The sequence below is a fragment of the Liolophura sinensis genome, chromosome 6 (genome assembly GCF_032854445.1).
Source record: "Liolophura sinensis isolate JHLJ2023 chromosome 6, CUHK_Ljap_v2, whole genome shotgun sequence".
Lineage (NCBI taxonomy): Eukaryota > Metazoa > Mollusca > Polyplacophora > Chitonida > Chitonidae > Liolophura > Liolophura sinensis.
This window is the reverse complement of record NC_088300.1, coordinates 81,051,440-81,071,786: the sequence shown is the minus strand read 5'-3', so window position 1 is coordinate 81,071,786 and position 20,347 is coordinate 81,051,440. Positions and strand designations below refer to the sequence as shown.

At 41.4% G+C, this 20,347-nt stretch overlaps 2 protein-coding genes across 3 annotated transcripts; both read left to right on the top strand.

Moving 5' to 3' along the window:
• Window positions 1-2,642: 2,642 nt before the first annotated feature.
• On the top strand, window positions 2,643-11,736 carry LOC135467830 (glycosyl hydrolase YngK-like). Of its 2 annotated transcripts, XM_064745715.1 has the most exons (3): window positions 2,643-2,789; window positions 7,197-7,380; window positions 8,649-11,736. In XM_064745715.1, exons 2-3 carry the CDS (start codon window positions 7,332-7,334, stop codon window positions 10,040-10,042), a joined length of 1,443 nt encoding a protein of 480 aa, XP_064601785.1. In that variant the 5' UTR covers window positions 2,643-2,789; window positions 7,197-7,331; the 3' UTR covers window positions 10,043-11,736. The 2 variants fall into 2 exon arrangements, with proteins under 2 accessions (XP_064601785.1, XP_064601784.1); XM_064745714.1 differs by lacking the exon at window positions 2,643-2,789 and having other exon boundaries at window positions 6,940-7,380.
• Window positions 11,737-15,479: 3,743 nt separating this feature from the next.
• On the top strand, window positions 15,480-20,347 carry LOC135468198 (Rieske domain-containing protein-like). The gene is made up of 3 exons (XM_064746313.1): window positions 15,480-15,697; window positions 17,492-17,674; window positions 18,305-20,347. The coding sequence occupies exons 1-3, from the start codon at window positions 15,646-15,648 to the stop codon at window positions 18,529-18,531; spliced, it is 462 nt and encodes a 153-aa protein (XP_064602383.1). The 5' UTR covers window positions 15,480-15,645; the 3' UTR covers window positions 18,532-20,347.

The window sequence follows — 20,347 nt, the reverse complement described above, 5'->3', positions numbered from 1 at the left end:
CATTGATCATTTCCAAAGTATTCGTCACGTTTTGGCTTGCTTTAGAAAACCTAATTTAGTTGTTCATTTTTCGTAAAGGAGAAGAAAACTTAAAAACATGACTCTATATGTTGAAAAGTACACATTTTTTTCTACCTGGTGGTGCCTGCTGCATAATTTTGTTATTTTTTTCGCCATACACGTAAAGCCTGAATACGGCAAAGCTGGCATAAGGACACAGACCCCCATTACAACTTCCGTTTTTCGAACTACGATTGTAGTTCTGTGTATTTTAGGGTGTAAAGTCTTTTTTTGCTGCTAGCCTGCCGTTTTTGGTATCAAAATGATGGAAATTGTATAAGCTTTGGGCAGGTATGAGTTTTAATGATGAAAGTTTGAAATTCAAGGAGACAGGTGGTGATGAGGCTGCGAGTGACGTCCCCTTGGCGTCCCCTCCAAGCTGCCGGCATAGAAAGGTCCAGATTTTGACGGTCAACCTATGTCAAGATTTTTATGGCTTCTTTCTCACAGGCTGGGCCATGTATGCACCAAAGCTTATTTGCCACGGAATGTTTGGGACTGAGCTACAGCGCTAACGGTTAACATTGTCGCTTATGGAAAACTAATGGGGGTCTGAGGCCATAAATCGCGCCCTCCATCTTTAACACCCTGTAATTTATGCTGGGGGTGTGTTGCCTCTCAGCCAGTGAGAGTCGTTAAATGTTCATGTAAACTCGGAACCAACGTCCAACATTCCGGTTTCCCGATCGTCAAGCGGAAAACGATGTACTGTTCGCTTACTTTTGGGAAGATGAGTTCTACCGGAAATGTACGAACTGCACTTCGGTGGATTCCGACGGCAATTCTCCTCTTAACACAGAAGACTTCAGGACTAGTTGTTAGGCAAAATGGAGTCGCCCACAGCGGATGTTGGCGAGGACTTAATTTATAATTTATCACCCTGAGGTACATATTAGAATTTTTTATGGCATGCACCTCCGATGAAATGCATACTCTTTTCAATGGTATTTGATTGATATTTATGTTTTGTTCTCCTTAAAGTTATATACTGGTAGTCAGTATATCAGTTAGGATTACTGGTTAAGTCCGTGTATATAGGCCTGCACGACTATGTCCCGTAACCTATATGTAGTCCTACATATGTGTAAGCTTTTTTTTTTGTTTTTTTCTCATCGGCTTTAAGACATCCGAGGCACCTCTGTAGAAGTTTGTTGTAAGGGAAGCCACTGTTTATACCAGAAGACCACTCTTCCACCGGGGAGAATCCGGCGAAAATATACTACCGGTGCACATGCAGATGTTATGGAGTAAAATAACTGAAAAAATCGGACACAATTACACGTTATTATCGGTACAGTTTGCCAGTGGCGTAGGAAGGAAATTAAAAGTATGGGGAAGGAGAGGGGTCATCTGTCACGTTAGGCTAGGGTCATGGGGCCGGCAAGGGCCGGGAAGCTTCACGACCCTAGATTGCCCTAGATGGGTTTTGGAGGGTAAAGGCGACAGGCTGAAACTGAAAGGGTTTTTAAAGTTTACCACGGCATATTAGGCTAGGGCCCATACATGGGTCGCTTAGGCCCCGAAAACTCCGCGACCTTATATTGCAAAAGACGGTAAGCCTACATGTTCCTGGGCAGCTACTGACAGCTGAAGCATCGAGACATGTGGTTTAAAAAGTAGACAGGTGTTTAAATTTTTTAAAAGATTAAAGGTTGGCGCCCGGGGGGATGTTGGGAAGGGAGTGGAGTGGGGTTAGTATAAAGTTCTACACATCATATCAGAATTATTGCATGTATAGGCCTATATATGTATACGTATCCCTAACCTATATATAGGCCTACATGTAACCCATTCTTTTTTCTCGTCGGCTTTAAATAATTTGTTTTCCTCAAATCAAGTGGCTCAGAGAAAGAGTTTGTGTGGTTCAAATTACACCCCCTCCCCCCCATATAAATTCATGTTAAGCACTAAAATATTATAAAATGATACGAATCGAACTCGTGATGTTATTCAACATAATGGTTTAAGACATATCTGTTACCACTGGATCAATGCGGACAGTATGTTAGAGGTCATGAAATATTATGGTGATTAGAGTTACACTGAACTTCCAAATTCCATTTCCTTTTTAATGTATAAAGATATGACTGTGTGAAGCAACGCGGCACTTCGTTATAGCTTGGAACTCCCTACCTAGACATCAAACATGTGGAAATGATTTTGATGCACGTAATCATATCTTTATTATGAAAAAAATTCCCACACGAAAACCCCTTAAAACAGCACAATCTGCTTTTAGTCCCACATTTGTCTTCTGATAAAACAAAAAATATAAATCACATCTGTTCAATTTTCACACATGCACATGTTTTTTAGTATTTGTACTTCATATTCAAGTCAGTTTTTCTTGTTTTTCTGCATGAAAAATATTACCCTTCACTTCTGCACCGAAGTGGGGCAATTTCGTATCGAGCGCAAGGGGTGAGGCAAGCATATCAAGCATATGAAGTGGTGTTGTCCTCGACCCCTGGATTCACTCCACTAGTTGCTGGTATACAATGGAATGCGGATCCTTGCGGGCTCGGTAAATGCATGGTCATATCTCTCTTGCGGATATTCATTCATTCAGCCATTCCCTCATTCATTCAGCAATTCCTTCATTCATTCAGCCATTCCTTCATTCATTGTTGTCTGGCGCGGTGTTCGAGAATTACGTATATAACTGTGGGAGGTTGTAGGTTTCCACGGGCAATGCTGTAGAAGTGGAATATTCTTGAGTACGGCCAGGGGTTAGTATCTTATATTAGTTATTATTATACATATGTACGGCGTAAAACACCAATCAAATAAATATAACTGCGGGCTATAGGTGTAGATATCAGACCACGTGACCGAGTGGTGCCTTTCAGTAGCCACGAAACACGAAGTGCTGGATCAAATCTGACCTTGGCAGGAAATTTGTAGATTAATCCCCCCAACACCCCGCCTCGTGTAACGTCTTTTGCTTGTCGTCCACCAATATTGGCTGTAGTTATATGCCCTCTGAATGGATAAGCTGGATGTTCAGCTGTAGTTATATCCCTTGTGAATAGGTAAGTCGGAAACTCAGCTGTAGTTATATCCCCTGTGAATAGATAAGCTGGATGCTCAGCTGTAGTTATATCCCTTGTGAATGGGTAAGCTGGAAACTCAGCTGTAGTTATATCCCTTATGAATGGGTAAGCTGGAAACTCAACTGTAGTTATATCTCCTGTGAATAGATAAGCTGGATGTTCAGCTGTAGTTATATCCCTTGTGAATGGGTAAGGTGGAAACTCAGCTGTAGTTATATCCCCAGTGAAAAGATAAGCTGTAGCTATATCCCTTGTGAATGGGTAAGTTGGAAACTCAGATGTAGTTTTATCCTGTGCCCTGAGCGGGAAAGCTGGAAACTCAACTATATTTATATCCTTTGTGAATGAATGGGTAAGCTGGAGACTCAACTATATTTATATCCCGTAGATGGAGCGAATAAGCCGGAAATTCGGCTGTACTTATATCTCTTACGTTGAACGGGTAATCTGGAAATTCAACAATAGTTATATCCCTTACGTTGAGTGGGTAAGCAGGAAACTCAACAGTAGTTATATCCCTTCCGCTGACGCGGAGAGGCTGGGTGAGCTACAGTTGCCGACATAAGAATATCATTGATACTGTCATTTTGGATTTGATTATCTGTTTATTGGTATGTTTTGGCTGACTGATGCAAAGTAGAGAATCGTATAAACTTTGCCGGGATTTGTAACATATGTTTTAGAGAGGGTGCAAGGCGCAAGGTTAGCCTATCAATGAATCTTTGAACGGCGTCTCATTGCATGTGAAGGATTTATTTATTTATTTGATTGGTGTTTTACGCCGTACTCAAGAATATTTCACTTATACGACGGCGGCCAGCATTATGGTGGAAACCGGGCAGAGCCCTGGGGAAACCCACGACCATCCGCAGGTTGCTGAAAGACCTTCCCACTTACGGGAAGAGGAAGCCAGCATGAGCTGGACTTGAACTCACAGCGACCGCAGTGGTGAGAGACTCCTGGGTCATTAGGCTGCGCTAGCGCGCTAACCAAATGAGCCACAGAGGCACCCATGTGAAGGATTGATATCTTTCATGTTAACATTGTTGTATAAAGGATAACACACGTCTTGTGCTCGCAGTCTATGGGTTTTAGACAATAATTCTTCTTCCTGAACGGAAAGATGATAAACAACTATGGTCAGAACGGAAGAATGATAAAGGGATGTGGTCCGAACTGAAAGATGATAAAGGTTTGGGATCAGAAGAAAAAGATGATAAAGGGCCGAGGTCAAAACTGAAAGATGATAAACGGTTGTGGTCAGAGCGGAAGATGATGTAGGAATGTGATCAGAACGGAAAGATGACAATGGGCTGTGGTCAGAGTGGAAAGATGATAAATGGGTGTGGTCAGAATGGAAAGATGATAAAGGGCTGAGGTCAGAATGGAAAGATGATAAAGGCTGTGGTCAGAACGGAAAGATGATAAACGGCTGTGGTGAGGGCGGAAAGATGATACAGGGCTGTGGTCAGGACGGAAAGATGATATAGGGATGTGGTCCAAACGGAAAGATGATACAGGGCTGTGTTCAGAACGGAAAGATGATATAGGGGTGTGGTCCGAAAGGAAAAGATGATAAAGGGCTGTCAGAACAGAAAGATGATAAACGGCTGTGGTCAGAACGGAAAGATGATAAAGGGGTGTGGTCCGAACGGAAAAATGATAAACGGCTGTGGTCAGACTGGAAAGATGATATAGGGGTATGGTCCGAAAGTTGGTCTGTTATATACACATAGATACCGCCAAGGAAGACCTTTTCTCCAATCCCACACCATCACATCTGGTGACAAACAGTCCCTTTCCTGTTTCTGTGAAGTTCTGCTCCCGTACCTATCGAGAGTGCCCTTGAAGAGAATGAATAAAGGAAGCAAAGATTGTAATATACGTGAGAAGTACTGCTCTCCATTTCCCCGTGTGTTAATCTGGGTTGTGATATATTGTCAGGAGGTGACAAGATTTTTTGCAACTGGTCAGTTTCCCGAACCAGAGTATTGACGACAGTGTGATAGCTAGTAAATGATTACACATAAACCGGTGAAATACGGCCTCTCGCCAATTTACCTCAGTCAGGGTTTTATTCTGACTGTTCATGTAAATGCTTAAGCAATAGCAAATTACAAACTCCTAGTATCATGACTCAAGCAGAATTAGGTAACAAAATGGACTGATGTTCATTAGATGTCAATGATCTGGAATTGACATTGATTGGAAAACTCAAAATGTGTGGTCATCACATTTACCACACAATAACAGTAAACAATGCAAATGGACCAGGCCACGGGGTTGCTTCGTCCACCATTACATAGAGACGTATCCACTCGGACTTCCTCTACTTTCAACACTACGATCCCTAACAAAGATTAGGATGTCTTAAGCAGAGGTTGTTGTCACGTGGTAGACATGTCAATTTGTTGAAAAACCTCGCTTCCGCCATGAACACCAGGTAAGTGGGTCAAGGAGTAACAAAGGCATATATTCTACAACTGCCAGTTGAGTGCTTTCTGTTCTTATGGAGGTGGGCTTTCGACCCTTAACGTCCCTTTATGGTTTACGCGTGGATACGAATGTTGGACTTCGTGCTAAGGTCCATCATATGGAATGTATAACACTGTCTACAACATCCATTTATCCTTCACGATTGTCGGAGTTGGTGCTACGGCCCATAATCTGGAATGTCTAACACTGTCTATAATGTACATTTATCTTTCACGAATGTCTGAGTTGATGCTAAGGCTCACCATCTGGAATGTCTAACATTGTCTACAGTGTACATTTATCCTTCACGAATGTCAGAGTTGATGCTTATGTTCACCATCTGGAATGTCTAACATTGTCTACAGTGTACATTTATCCTTCACGAATGTCGGAGTTGATGCTAAGGCTCACCATCGGGAATGTCTAACATTGGCTACAACGTACATTTATCCTTCACGAATGTCGGAGTTGATGCTAAGGCTCACCATCGGGAATGTCTAACATTGTCTACAATGTACATTTATCCTTTACAAATGTGGAGTTGGCGCTAATATCCACAATCTGGAATGTCTAACATTGTCTACAACGTACATTTTTCCTTCACGATTGTCGGAGTTGGTGCTAAAGTTCACTATCGGGAATATCTAACATTGTCTACAATGTCCATTTATCCTTCATGAATGTCCAAGTATTGTTCTATGGTCCACATATTACATGTACAATTACAGCGCAATCAAACCAACAATAAACCCACACAAATGAATGCACATTATTACGCAGAGTATATTTAGTAACATTCATATTTGATTAGGCAAAATCGCTAGCACAGTTATGGTACCAATTCCGTGGACTGTTGGCAGTACTAGAATTTGTTTATTTATTTATCTATTGAATTTTTATTTGCTTGATGTTTTACGTCCTACTTTAGAATAATTTACTTATACGACGGCGGCCAGCAGTATGGTGAGAGGAAACCGGGCAGAGACCGAGGGAAACCCATGACCAGCCGCAACTGTACGCTGTACCCCTCAAACTGTACCCCTCGTCCACGGAGTTCCGTGCTTATGGTGTGTGCATTTCGTGCCTGCAAAGTACAAGAGTGTGAATCCCAATTCTCCATGGAGCGGTACACCGGTCATTTCCAACACACCACTTCGTTTACTTCGCCTGCTCCATAGATCTCAAATCCAACGACCTAAGGTCCGTGGACTATAAAAGCTACAAGCAGTAATTCGTGAAAAATAGTGACAATTTGGAATATTGGGGTGACGTCACAACTGGAAAAACCTGATTACCAGGAAGTCGGAACATAGCGGAAGTTGGCCTATTCACACGGGGTAAGTAACACATATAGGCCCTATGATAGCTACGGACCGATACGGCAGGATTCAGTCGTATATTTCGATGCATATCTGATTTTGATAGTTACAGAGTAAAGCCGTCGTTTTCCAAGCATAGGGTCGGGGAAAGGAGCTAACTTTTCTGGCGTTATACACACGGTTTATGACGACTTATAATGTACGCTGGTGGTACCTGTGCATGCCTTTACGATCACCAAGTGTACGTATCATATCAGTGTCAGTTTAAAACGTTGCCTTCTTCTTACAGCTGTATGGCTGACAGTCGGTCATTTTCTCATGCTTGATAAGAGACTGCATATCCCGGCCGAGGATCGCGCTTATATGAATATAGCCGCAACTGCTCACAAGTGAGGACAACAACGATACGTGTCACAGAATCAAGATGACCCCGTCCCCACTCCTAACCACAGGCATAGTTTGTATGCTCTCAGGTAAGTATACCTTTTCCTTCGGCTTAAAACCCTAGAGAGTAATAGTATGCATTTTAAGTCCTAATGATATTGTATCAGAAAAGCTATTGTTTCGGACATTTACATTTTATTTACGTTTACAGCAGAATGCACCTTATACTTCAATCATCAAAACAAACATTCGTATACCAGCTATCAACCAAATAAAGACATTCAGAGACAATAATAACGAGGCGAATTCCTAAAATGACGTTCAACACAAGCCACCAGAACCAGAACTAAGAAAGTATATGAACTACGAAATTAAGACGGAATCTTGGAAAGAGAAGCAGGCAACAGCTTCCAATGATGATGGCTGGGCGCAAGAAATGTTCTAATGAATGAAATCAAAATACAGATCGTGTACCAGGCTAGAATATATGTTGTCGATAATCACAGTATGTAGGCAAAGTATGCTCTTTCATTACAACTTTTCATACATCCTACGAGGCGATATAATTCAACATGATGAATAAACAGCCCCTAGCCCGTAGTTCGACACAGTCATGAAGCAGAGCACCACAGATTTTGGACACCCTGTCCATATTTACTTACAAGAGAAATATACTCGTTGTAAAAATTAAATAACATAGAGTGAAGGCGTTTGATGGAATAACCTTCATGGAATAAGCTTGACACGCTATTTTTGATGGAGTATCGTTGAAACACCACATTTTGTGGTAATACCTTGTGGCGTGTTGTGTGAAATCGTCACACAACACGCAGGATCTAACCAATGCTACATTCGAGATACGTACACGCCATATGCAGGGCGCTTCTGTATATTGCTGTCCAAGTAAGAATAATTTACACTGTTAAATCTGAAACTATCCCTCTTGTCTTAAAGTCTGCGTGACAAGAAAGCCTTTGGCCTTTGTACAATTACAGATCCTGATGGGGTATACCATCTGGAGAGTCTATAGTTTCCTCCATATCCAGCGAAGCCTTTGCTTTATATGGAAAGGAATGGATGAGAAAGACCGGGCCTTCTGAAGATTACTCTTAATAACTTCCGCATAAAGTCGTCTTCATACGAGATCAAATATTGTTCAGCCAAAAGCACAATGTTTTTATCGGAATACCCATACACTATTGATATACCGGAATTTCACATAGATGTTATTACTGAGAAATCCAAGCAACAACACGAACGAGACATCCCATGAATGACGACGCTCGTATGTAGTGGAACGGAAGAAAGCTTTGTTACCCTTGACGTTACAAATATATTCTTTCATTTCTCTGAACAGGAGCTTTTGGCCAGACATGGCCATCTCGGGAATTCCGAGCCGTCTGGGTAGCAACGGTGGCCAACTTAGACTGGCCCTCGTCCAAACACCTCTCATCTTCTCAACAGCAAGCTGAAATGGTGGCTCTTCTGGACAAGATGGAGACGCTGAATCTAAATTCACTGGTCTTCCAGATCCGCCCAGCATCTGACGCGGTGTATAACTCCAGCTTAGAGCCTTGGAGTCGATATCTGTCAGGGACTGAAGGTAATCCCCCATCACCCTTCTACGACCCTCTTCAGTTTGTCCTTAATGAAAGTCATAAGAGGAACATCGAGGTACACGCATGGTTCAACCCCTACCGAGCTTACTTAGACGGCTGGTTGGCCAAGAAGTATCCTCAGTACGCCCATTCCATTGGTGGAAATTCGGTTGTAATGGACCCAGGTGCAAAGGTCGTGCAAGACCACGTGTACAACGTGTTTACTGACGTCATCAATCGTTACGACATTGATGGTGTCCACATGGACGACTACTTCTACCCTTATCCTGGGTCAGCCGTACACTTTGACGACCATATCACTTACAACGCTTACAAGGCAGCTGGGGGAAAGCTCTCTCTTGCTGACTGGCGAAGAGACAATGTTAATACACTTGTAAAGCGCCTGTCAGACATGATACACGTCAAAAAGCCGTGGGTTAAGTTTGGGATCTCCCCTTTTGGAATTTGGGAAGCGGGTCACCCGCCAGGTATTACGGGCCTGTCCTCTTACGATGCCATATACGCCGACTCGCGAAAGTGGATCAGAGAGGGCTGGTTGGACTATCTGACCCCTCAGTTGTATTGGAAGATAGACCCCCCGCAGCAGAGTTACACAGCTCTGCTCGACTGGTGGCTCCAACAAAACCCTCACCATCACCATGTATACCCCGGCAATGCGGCGTACAGGGTGTTCGACAAGAGCCACTGGCCCGTCACCGAGATCCAAAGGCAGGTGGAAGAGACGCGCCATCGTGCAGCTCAGAACTCACTGGGCAACGTCCTCTTTCGGATGGGCTCCTTACATTCTTCGGTGTATGGCATTTTCCATGACAATTTGTACAGCAACCCTGCTCTAGCTCCTATAATGTCATGGTTACACACGAGCTTCACGGGCCCCGCCATTCCTCAAAACGTGGTGACTGGACCGAGCTATATCACGTGGTCTGTGGATGAGACCGGAACAGTGCGGTCATGGGCAGTTTATGAACTGAATGGTGCGTCTTGGAAACTCGTCAAGGTGATGAATCGAGACATAGTTTACTTCACTGTCCCTCGTCACGGGAAATACGCTGTCAGGGGAGTGGACAGACTGAGTAGAGAAAGTGGTGAAGTTGTCGTTGTTGTGTCCGGAAATATATCTGTCCTTGGTTAAACAAAATAATGCAAAGCATCAACGTATTTTTTCCCCACATATATGGTTTCGTGATAGTGTGGTAGCAATCACGGTTTGTTTTGAACAAGGCTAAAAGTAGATGACATGTAGATATAATGTTATAAAAGTACATCTATAACAAAGAATTTTGCGATCAACGTTTCCTTTATGATGTAAAAATGGATCCATGGCAATGGCACATAAGATTTTTTCTGCTTATTCCATCTTTCTTTACATATGTAGATTGCGGTGTGAAACTGTAGACAAATATCCAGCCACTTTGCTGGGCTCCCCTAATAGTCGGGCTGTGTACTGCTATATACGGATTTTGGGTGTGGGCAGCAGATTACTGTGGGCGAGCCACACCTGACCGTTCGGTGGATTGACCGCGCCGCTAGTGGCATGTTTACGACCACAATTTCTTTTGTATTGTACTGAACGGTGGTAGTTATCCGTAAGTTTTGTGTTTAGAAAATATTTTTAAAAAATTGTTAAAATTCGTTTTTGTTGTGAAAGTGTTCAATGCATCGTTTTTATAGTTTACTTTTCTAGTTCTACGGAGCAACGTCGAAATAGCAAAAGGAATTTCCGTACCACAAAACATTTGGCCTTTTTTAATGTTTCCGACTAAATGAAACTGGAAACTGAAGGCCGCGGTTACATACTGTATGTATTGATGCCAACAAACCCGACAAAACATGTTACATATAACGATGTTTTCCCCACATTGTAATAACGGGATATGTATAATCTGGAGAGGAGGTGTCCCTTCCATATTGTACGTGACTGAAGTAAACCGCAGCACCCTATGTGCCATCATAAAGTGAAACGTCAGAGAACCGTGTGCGTGCATGGCCCGAAGAATCTATAGATTGCTGTTAGTTTACTGAAAACATTCACCCGTATGGTGATCTATCGGCTGGATCATGTGATCGACAAGTATGCCAACCCTTCTGCACACGATCGAATATTTCAGAATATGTAGCGGCTGCTGGACTCAAAACAAACGTTCATCTGTGATCCAAATTTGTACGAGTTCCTTACCTATGTCAACAGGTGTCCCTTCTCATGCATGGAAGATTTCAAAAAGTAAGTTGAACCATGTGTTATCTGTCAAATTGCATTTGAGCATGCAGTTATGGCCTTATTTCCATATGTAACCGGAGAGGGCATAATCAGCCAAATATACCATGCATACATCGAATGCATCACATCATGCATACAGCGAATGCACCACACCATGCATACAACGAATGCACCACACCATGCATACAACGAATGCACCACACCCATAAACGCCTGAACCATGCAGAGGGTGAGAAATGTTGAGCACGAGAAAGGGGAAACGATGACTTGAAGAGTAATCAGTTTGGTGTCCTACTACTCGCACGCAGCAGGCGAAAAATTAAGTCGTTGTTTTTATTGTGGACAAGCTAATTCTTGGTTGCGAGCGGTCCAAGTGTCAAAATCACCACGGCCAAGACACTTCGGCTAACATGCGCTCATCAAAATGATCACTCACCTACCAAGATGAAACCTGTTCTACGACGGTTACCATGCGCCTGCCAAGATGAAACCTGTGCTACAACGGTTATCATGCGCCTGCCAAGATGAAACCTGTGCTACAACGGTTACCATACGCCTGCCAAGATTCGCCTTTGTAACACGGGTATGGCGAGGAAAGTAAGACAGAAACAGGAAATTATTCTGTTTAACGAAAAGTCACACCAGTCGCATCTCTAGCGTGTAAGCGGCGAGTGCGCCGTTGGTAGCCACAGTTACCACTATATAATAATAATAATGATAATAATAAACTGTGCGTGTACAGCTTTGTAACACAAATTTTATGGTCTTCCATACTTTTCTGTTTACAGCTTAAAACGCTGAATGTGATATTACCTGAAAACACACCATATCTCGTAATGATCAACAGCAACACATTAGTACATTTATTTGGCAACTCATTTTACACACAGTTCAGGTCAGGAATTGATTCTGTTGGACGATAGTCACAAGAGGCGCATCTCTAGCTGTAAGCGGCAAGTGCGCCGTTGGTAACCACAAACTTGCGAACGTTTCAACCTAACGGAACGGAATTCTGAACATTATAATTTGGAATAAGGTATTTTGAAAAAGAGGGGGTCTCCAAATACCGTCTTACACCTGCCAAGATGAATTCTGTTCTACCACGGTTATCATACGCCCACCAAAATGACACGTTGCAACGGCTACCATGCGCCTGCCAAGATGAAACGTGCTACATCGGTTACCATGCGCCTGCCAAGATGAAACCTGTGCAAGGATGGTTACCATGCGCCTGTCAAGATGAAACCTGTACTACAACGGTTACAGTACATCATGAAACCTGTGCTACCACAGCAGCCATCGCCACGTGTATATCAAAATGAAACGATCACAGGTGGGTTTAGTTTTGATGGCTAATTATTTTCACTTTATATTTTCTATTTTCACAAGCACCAAATCCCCGATAAGAAAACAAAAGTGAAGAAAACAATTCGGGCGACAATCTAAGCGTAAGACCGAACTCCTCTATAAACGCCGGATGTTCCTGAAGAGAATATAACTGTTTAAGGATTTGTACTTTCCTCCCAGCAACGAGCCATGGGACAACACAATGTGTAAGGTCTTATCCTCTGTTCAGCGATTTCTAACACGATATGTACGACAGAAAAATTTTGGGAAATACCGGCAGTAAATATCTGTAAAGCCTTTGTATTCCACGTCGAGGTATATGTAGGTCTAATGGTGTCGTCGAATGGTACTGTCAGCGTTTTACAAGATCTGTACAGGTTTGAATAGTTGGCCTCGTGCTTTACGTTTCGTTAGAGTTGTGGAGGCTTCGTGATGATGTCCTAGTAGAATTGTGACTTTTCTTAATTGCTCATTATAATCTGCTAGTTACATAATCTTAATAGATTCATAGTGGCATCGTGGTTCACTTCGAGTCTGTTCGTTATAATGGTGGTTCTCCACGCCTAGTCTTTGCATTTCCGGCACGTCTTGCTATGTTGTGGGCATTCGTAAATCTTGGTGAGTCGATGCAAGCCTACGGCTATTTACACAACACGATTCCATATGAATGTTCACGAACCATCACGACAGTTGCACAACGTGTCACGACACCAGTTTATACGACACACGTCACAGATATTTAGAACACGTTGAAACGACGACATCGCTTGGAATCTTTAGGGACTGTTCAGAACCTCTCACGGCTATAGCTTGGATCCCATTATAACGCAATGACAGTCATTTGAAAATAGTGCAGATTTTCAAGGCTTTAATATGCCTCGCATCTAACGTGAGCGTTGTAATTAACAATCAGAATGACCCCCACAGTGAGTGCTTATAATTATTTATTTGTTTGACTGGTGTTTTTACGCCGTACTCAAGGATTTTTCAAGGCGGGCAGCATTATGGTGGGGGGAAACCGGGCAGAGTGCGGGAAAAACCCACGTACGAGCATCCGCCGGTTGGTGGCAGGCCGTCCAACGTGAGTATAATGTAGTTAAAAGATACATGAAACGCTTTGCTTTATTTCTCAATGTGCAGATTATCACATATAACAGTAAAAACTAATTTTGTAACTTTCACTTTGGGGTTTAAAAATGGCTTCAGGCTACAGATTTCTTAAGGCTCCAGCGGTCAGTCCGGTAATGAAGTAGCGTGCAGCGGTGACGTCAACGATGATCCCTTTTTAAACAGCGCTCCTAGGGAACAGACCTAGCGGGTGTGGACGAATGGGGGCGGGGGAGTACTGCACAGACCGAATGGGGTGCAGGTGTTGGGGCGCGGAGGGGGCGCTAAGCTTGCCCGAACAAGCCATGCAGTATATCAGTGTACATGCTTCCTTGCCCACTCGGTTCATCGGGTTCGGGGTAGTTTGGGGGGTGTTCACCGAGTTTCGAGCAAGATCAACGATGGCGTAATTTCTGAAAAAATCCGACAGTTGACGGAAAATATGCATCATATAGACGGGCAAGTCACAGGTTGAAAAGTACCCCTAAAATGAAATTTTTTTTGAACAAATATTCCGGGGCATAATTTTCTTCATTTGTCATATAACCATAATCTTTGTTTTAGAGTTCCTTCTGAGGTATCCTTCAAAGGAAACTATATACATGTAAGCCTACTTATTTGTCTCTCTCTGTTCAGGTGCTAACATGCATGTTCTACAACACTCTTCTATATATTAACAACATGATAGTGCAAAACTCTTCCCCAAGATGCATGGTTTCAAAGTACACTTCATTTGTGTTTTTCAAACGATGTCAATTTCAAAGCTTTAAAAACATATTTTTCTTCATTTCTTTTTCTGATTTTTGCATGTTTTAAAATTACTTTCCGTGCTTTAAACATTTTTAAGCTTTAAAAATACGGAATAACTAGCACATATATGGGGTACTTGCAATGTATTGTATGATCACTATCTCGGGACACATGCCGCCAATTACAGGCAACCTAAACCGTTAATGGCAAAGGAACTAACTTGATATACATGTCAGATAAATCCCCATTAAACTGCCCAGGAAAACGAGTCGCTTTATTCTGCATAATGAGTCGGAGATTTTGCCCGTTAACACGGATTGGTGAATTTGTGCATTGAAAATGCATGGTGTCTTCGCATTTCGCCTACCTAAAATCGATTAGGCGAAATGCGAATAGCGGTCCAAATGGTTTAGAGGCTCTCACCAGGTATCAGTCGGATTAACCCAAGGATTACGCATATGCCACTAGCACAATCATGGTATCGAAATGCGAATAGGCAAGTTCAAAAATAGGCGAGTTGCAAATCAACCAAATGCATAGGCCTAAGCCCTAATTCTGTAAATAATATAGAGCAATATAAAAGATTTAGGTCCCTGGCCTTCTTGTTGAGCAATTTCAAACAGTGACTTCATTATTAACCAATAGTGTCTCATGGTCTTTATGAATAATTTCTTTACATGGCCTAAATTATTTGCTAATTGGGCTTCGTTGGTAACTTGAAAATTGCTATGTTCGACCCCCCGTGTAATTCTGTATGATAGTGCATGTACCAGCCAGCACTTGTAAAATATACATGTAGACTACATTCACACATCTGTAGGCCTACATGTAACATGTATGAACACGAGCGCGTATAAGTTTTCCTGAACATGCCTTGATCAAAGACAAAGCCAAACGCAAGCATCATTCTATCGTCAACATGAGCCTGGGGCTCGCTGAGGGCAGAGATGAGAGTAAAACACCTCTGTCTGATGTGATGTAGGTACATCGCCAGGCTGCAGACGTCAGATGATTTACACAGTCGACTTGCGGTGGTGCATGATTGACGGACTCGAAGAGAAATGTCGTCCATGGAGTCAGCAAGCAACCCGAGGTCAGATTAGGCGGAAGTGACCTTTGGGTTTGACGTCGTCTGCCCGCGAGAAAACAACAACAACAGAACATAGCCCAAAGTTCCAGTCAAGTTCATCGATTTTGTTTCATAGTCAATATGACACGTTTCTTTTGGTACAGATATGTCGTGTAGGTGTGCGGAGCGGTCCTCGAGCTCGAGTCTGCACATAGATCGGATAATTTGATGTGTGAAATTTGAAATGCCGGACGAGCCAAAGTTGTTCTTGCCTGTGTCAGATGTCAAATATGGGGGTAAGTAGGAGCAGTAGGCGTGAATTCGTATACTAGATACAGTACTCCAGCTCTCCTATTTTATTTTGTGTTGGACGGAGATCCGTACTGGTATTTGATGGTTTATGACTGTAGGGTTTCCTTTGTTTTTTTATCCGAGCACGTTATATGGGTGCCTGGTTGATGCTCTCAGCCACACATCTGGACGGGCAGCTGTATAGTACGACCAGTCCCAGATTTTGACATTTATGGCAAACATACTGACATTTAGTCTGGTTTGCAGCATGTTTTATAATACAAAAATCAAGTAATTTGTTCTACAGTTTAGTATTGGGAGTTTTCATAATCTCCTGACAATTATAAATGAACATATAATGCCACGTTCAAATTTGTACTTCTTTTAAACTCACAGCACCAGAAGTTGAAATCTGTTTTAATTATCTGAAAATTTATTTCTTTATTTGAGTGATGTTTTACGCCGAACCGAAGAATATTTCACTCTCGACGGTGGCCAGCATTATGGTGGGAGGAAACCGGGCAGAGCCCCAGGGGAAACCCACGAGCATCCACATGTTGCTGACAGACCTTCCCGTGTACAGCTGGAGAGGAAGCCAACGTGAGCTGTTGTCTGAAAACATCAGAAATTGCTGAAAACAGACTTCAGTGTTTAGCATAATTGAACTAACCTGTTCGTAATTTCTCTTTACTGATTTCATCGATTCTTGGAGGACATATTGACTTTGATGGTAGACCTGTAGTGAGTTGCTACCAATTCTGAAAGCTTTTCAGCTGAAGAATCACATGGCGGTAATGATGATAGAATATGAATGATTGACTGGGCGCCACTTTTGAGTTGTAAATTATTCTTGAGTTGAAAACCATACTTGTGGAGATATATACCAGGACTACTATTACAGTTCCTCAACAGAATTGACAGGGTTACATGGAAGCAGATTAGTTTAATTATCTTGATAGGAGAAAACCTGCTTTGTTAATTTTTTACAGATAAAAAAATCTGATTACCTCTGTGATTTAATTGACAGCAAACAAAAGAAAAAAAGAAATCCATTCTTGGCAAAATTTTGTTTATACACAGTATGTACTAGCTGTCTACAGTGTCTAAGCAATATCTGTTTCTAATGAGCATAGTCAGTATGAAGGAAGATATTCAGTGGTACACTTTAAGTCCAGCCTGACATTCAGGTCTGCAGTATAAAACTTCTAGTCCTGTGGGGAAAAACACACAGATGTGGGCACAGAGATGCCCAGAGTGTGTACTCAACCAAGTGTGGTAAGATCGAAAACATTGTTGTAATTAAAAATGATTGTATTACAAATGCTGGAAAACAGTTCATTTTGATAATAGCACATCTATCTTCAATGTCGGGACATGGGCACAGAGAGGCCCACATAGTGTGTCCTCAGCCATGTGAGCTAGAATGGAAAAGAGTTCATTTTGATAATAACTCTATCTAGCTTCAGTTTGATAATAGCGCATCTAGCTGGAATGTCGGGACATGGACACAGAGATGCCCACAGAGTGTGTCCTCACCCATGTGGGCTAGAATGGAAAAGAGTTCATTTTGATAACAGCGCATTTGGCTTCATTGTCGGGACATGAGCACAAAGTGTGTACTCAACCAAGTGTGATAAGATTGAAAACAGTGTTGTAATTAAAAATGATTGTATTACAAATGCTGGTACATTTCTGTTTATGCTGGACTTCACTCAGTTGATTATACATTTGTTTCAATAGATTGCATTGCAAATATATGTATATATTTTTTTTTGTTTTTCTTTCATTTTGTTGGATAGATTTATTTGACTGGTCAGACCCTTTGCAGAAAAAATTGAAGCACACCAGAATATCTAGAAGACCATCTGTATCGCGGCAAAACAGCAAAACTGGGACGCTTACAGAATGTAATGACGTCCAAATAGCACTGTTTCGTTATGGTGAAGAAGTGTTTGCCTTGGATGAGAAATGTCCTCATGCGGGTGAGATTATATACGACATATTAATGAGAATAGTTGTATTGACGTTCTTGTGACATATCATACAGAACAGCTAATAGCACACAGCTATAAAGCTTCTCATCCACCCAAGACATGAAATTGTGCAGCTCAATAAATTATTTTTTAGTTTAGTTCAAGATTGAAGGTGATTTTGGTACGGTTATAGCAGATTGAAGTTCACCTCAGGGTAGCAAACCTGAGCCACATTTGTTACAGTATTGCCATTTTAACATTGAATATCTCATGTGGGGCTAAGGGCCTTGTAGATTTCCAGGTGGAGAACCCGAAGTGAAAGCTGCCACTAACAGAATTAAGTTTGAAAGTCAGCCAGCCACAGATAATGATATGTTTTCAGGTCATCATAAACATCCTGGGCACTGTATATTGTTATTTACTAGTTTGAATAAGAAAGAATTGTCAAGTCATGAAAAATACTGAAAGGCATATGATATTTTGGTTTTAACAGCAAGCGATGAGGTGTGGAAAATCTGTTCTTGTGTGTATGTTTATAAGTCAGGTCACGTGATGTACATGTATTCTGTTATTGTGTTAGGTCTATTATGCATGTTTATTTATATCAGTTACTGACATCATTAGTTGTCTGCTTCACAGGTGGCCCTCTCCATCTTGGAGACATAGAGACATTGCCGGACATGTCTGTGTGTGTGAGATGTCCGTGGCATAGCTGGAGGTTTGAACTGAAGACCGGGCAGGTCAGGCAGCCCAAAGGAAGACAAATCTCGGCCAAGATTTATCCTGTTCAAGTAAAGCAGGATGGCACACTGCTTGTTGGATTTAGCGAACTAAACAGCAAATATTTTACAGATGAAGATTTTTAGAAATGTTCTAATGATTTGTTCACCCTATATATGTATAGTTATTTATATAGACAACGTATATATTTTTTTACTTTGTATATGTTAAAGATATTTATTGTTGTGTGTTGGCTACACACACTGCTTCCTGTAGACAAATGACACACTTTACTCTTGAGTACCCGTGATAGTGTCACGGGTACTGATTTACGATCTGTTTACTTTGGTTGAACCAGTAACTTACAACATACACTTGAGTGTCCATCTGCACATGAAAAGTGCCATAAACAGAGGAAGGGGTGACCACCCAAATCCATGCACACCTTATACCACCTTTCTGTCTCTGACTGCATCAACATATTAGAGCACAACTGTTGTTGTTAAAAATGAATTCAGCATTTTGTGTCTACATTTTTAAGGCTTATTGTAGAATGTCTTGTTGATATACCACAAGGTATAGTCAAGTATATCTCCGTGTGTGGGTGATGACAGGAATGTACTGATAATAGTACTAAAGAATTGTGGGGGGGATTTTATGGTAGTCAAGTCAGTATTTTATGTAATTATTTAAATATTTTTTTGTATTTCATGTCACATGTTAATCATCAACCATTTTTAAGTATCCAAGAAAAGTACATCATAAAAGTGATCAACTTTGTTCAACTTGATCAAAACTATGTGTAGCATTTCACTAAATACTTTTTTCATGTTTTTACCTTAAAGATATTAGTATGATGTTTTCTAGCAGAATTTTTCTGTCTTGTGAGTCTGCTGTAATACATTTGTGCAGTACATTTTAATGGGATGGAGACCTGGTTATGTGTAGGATTGGTGATTATCACATCTTCAATATAGCTGTATGTAACAGGTCTGGTAAAGCACTGTTTTATGTGTAATGCTTTTAGACCCTTACCCTTATTTTATCATCTGTCTCTTTTATTTTCTGCCAGAACTGGTAGTGAGATTTCATTGAAGTCACTTTGCATTAGTTTTAAACTGCTGTTATATTTTGTTATTTGAAAGAAAGTCCATTTTGACTTTCTTATACCGTCCTTGCCAATCAAACCTCACTGTTGATTACATGTTAGGGCCATAAAGTTTTACAAATCTACAGTTTAATCTAATTTTTTGTGTAACCAGTTAATTCTTATTTTACAGCTAAAGCTTTTTGACACAAAAGTTGTGCTGTTACTACACATTTGTGGTCATAGTGTGGAAAACAAGATTTTACGGAGTGCCTGGCCAGATAAATTTTTGAGGATGATTACTCTGTTACATCAATGTGTTTTTCTGTTATATGTGAACGTCAGAGGATGTACATGTACAGCAGGGCTGATTGATTCATCTTGTTGTTAATTTGTCTTTTTACTTGTAAAATAGTACTTTGTTTTATTATTACTCTTAATTGGTTGATCGATTAAGACCTGTTCTCTTTGTACACTGCCCACATGTAAAATATTTTATCCTTTTTCTGGAAATACAGGAGATAAGGAAATAATGTTTCAAACGGTTAAGGTGTGGGACTGTTATGAGTTAAGAAAAGGTATTGGTTACACTCTGCTGTAAATGCGCTGTATGATACTGCATTCTTTCATCTACTAGGTTGCGTATGGCTGGACAGCATGCTCTTCATGCATCATCATTTACAGGACACTGAAAGTAGCGCACAATTTAGTTCCTGTAATATATTGATACATACACTGTGAATGTCCCAGTGAATATTTTTTCAGAGGAAGATTTTTGTGAGGGGTTAGCAGGTCCTGTGATGAGTTAACACTACACATTTGTGGTTATAGATTGTAACATTGTGAACTAGTGTGCAGAGGCCAGTCACATGTGT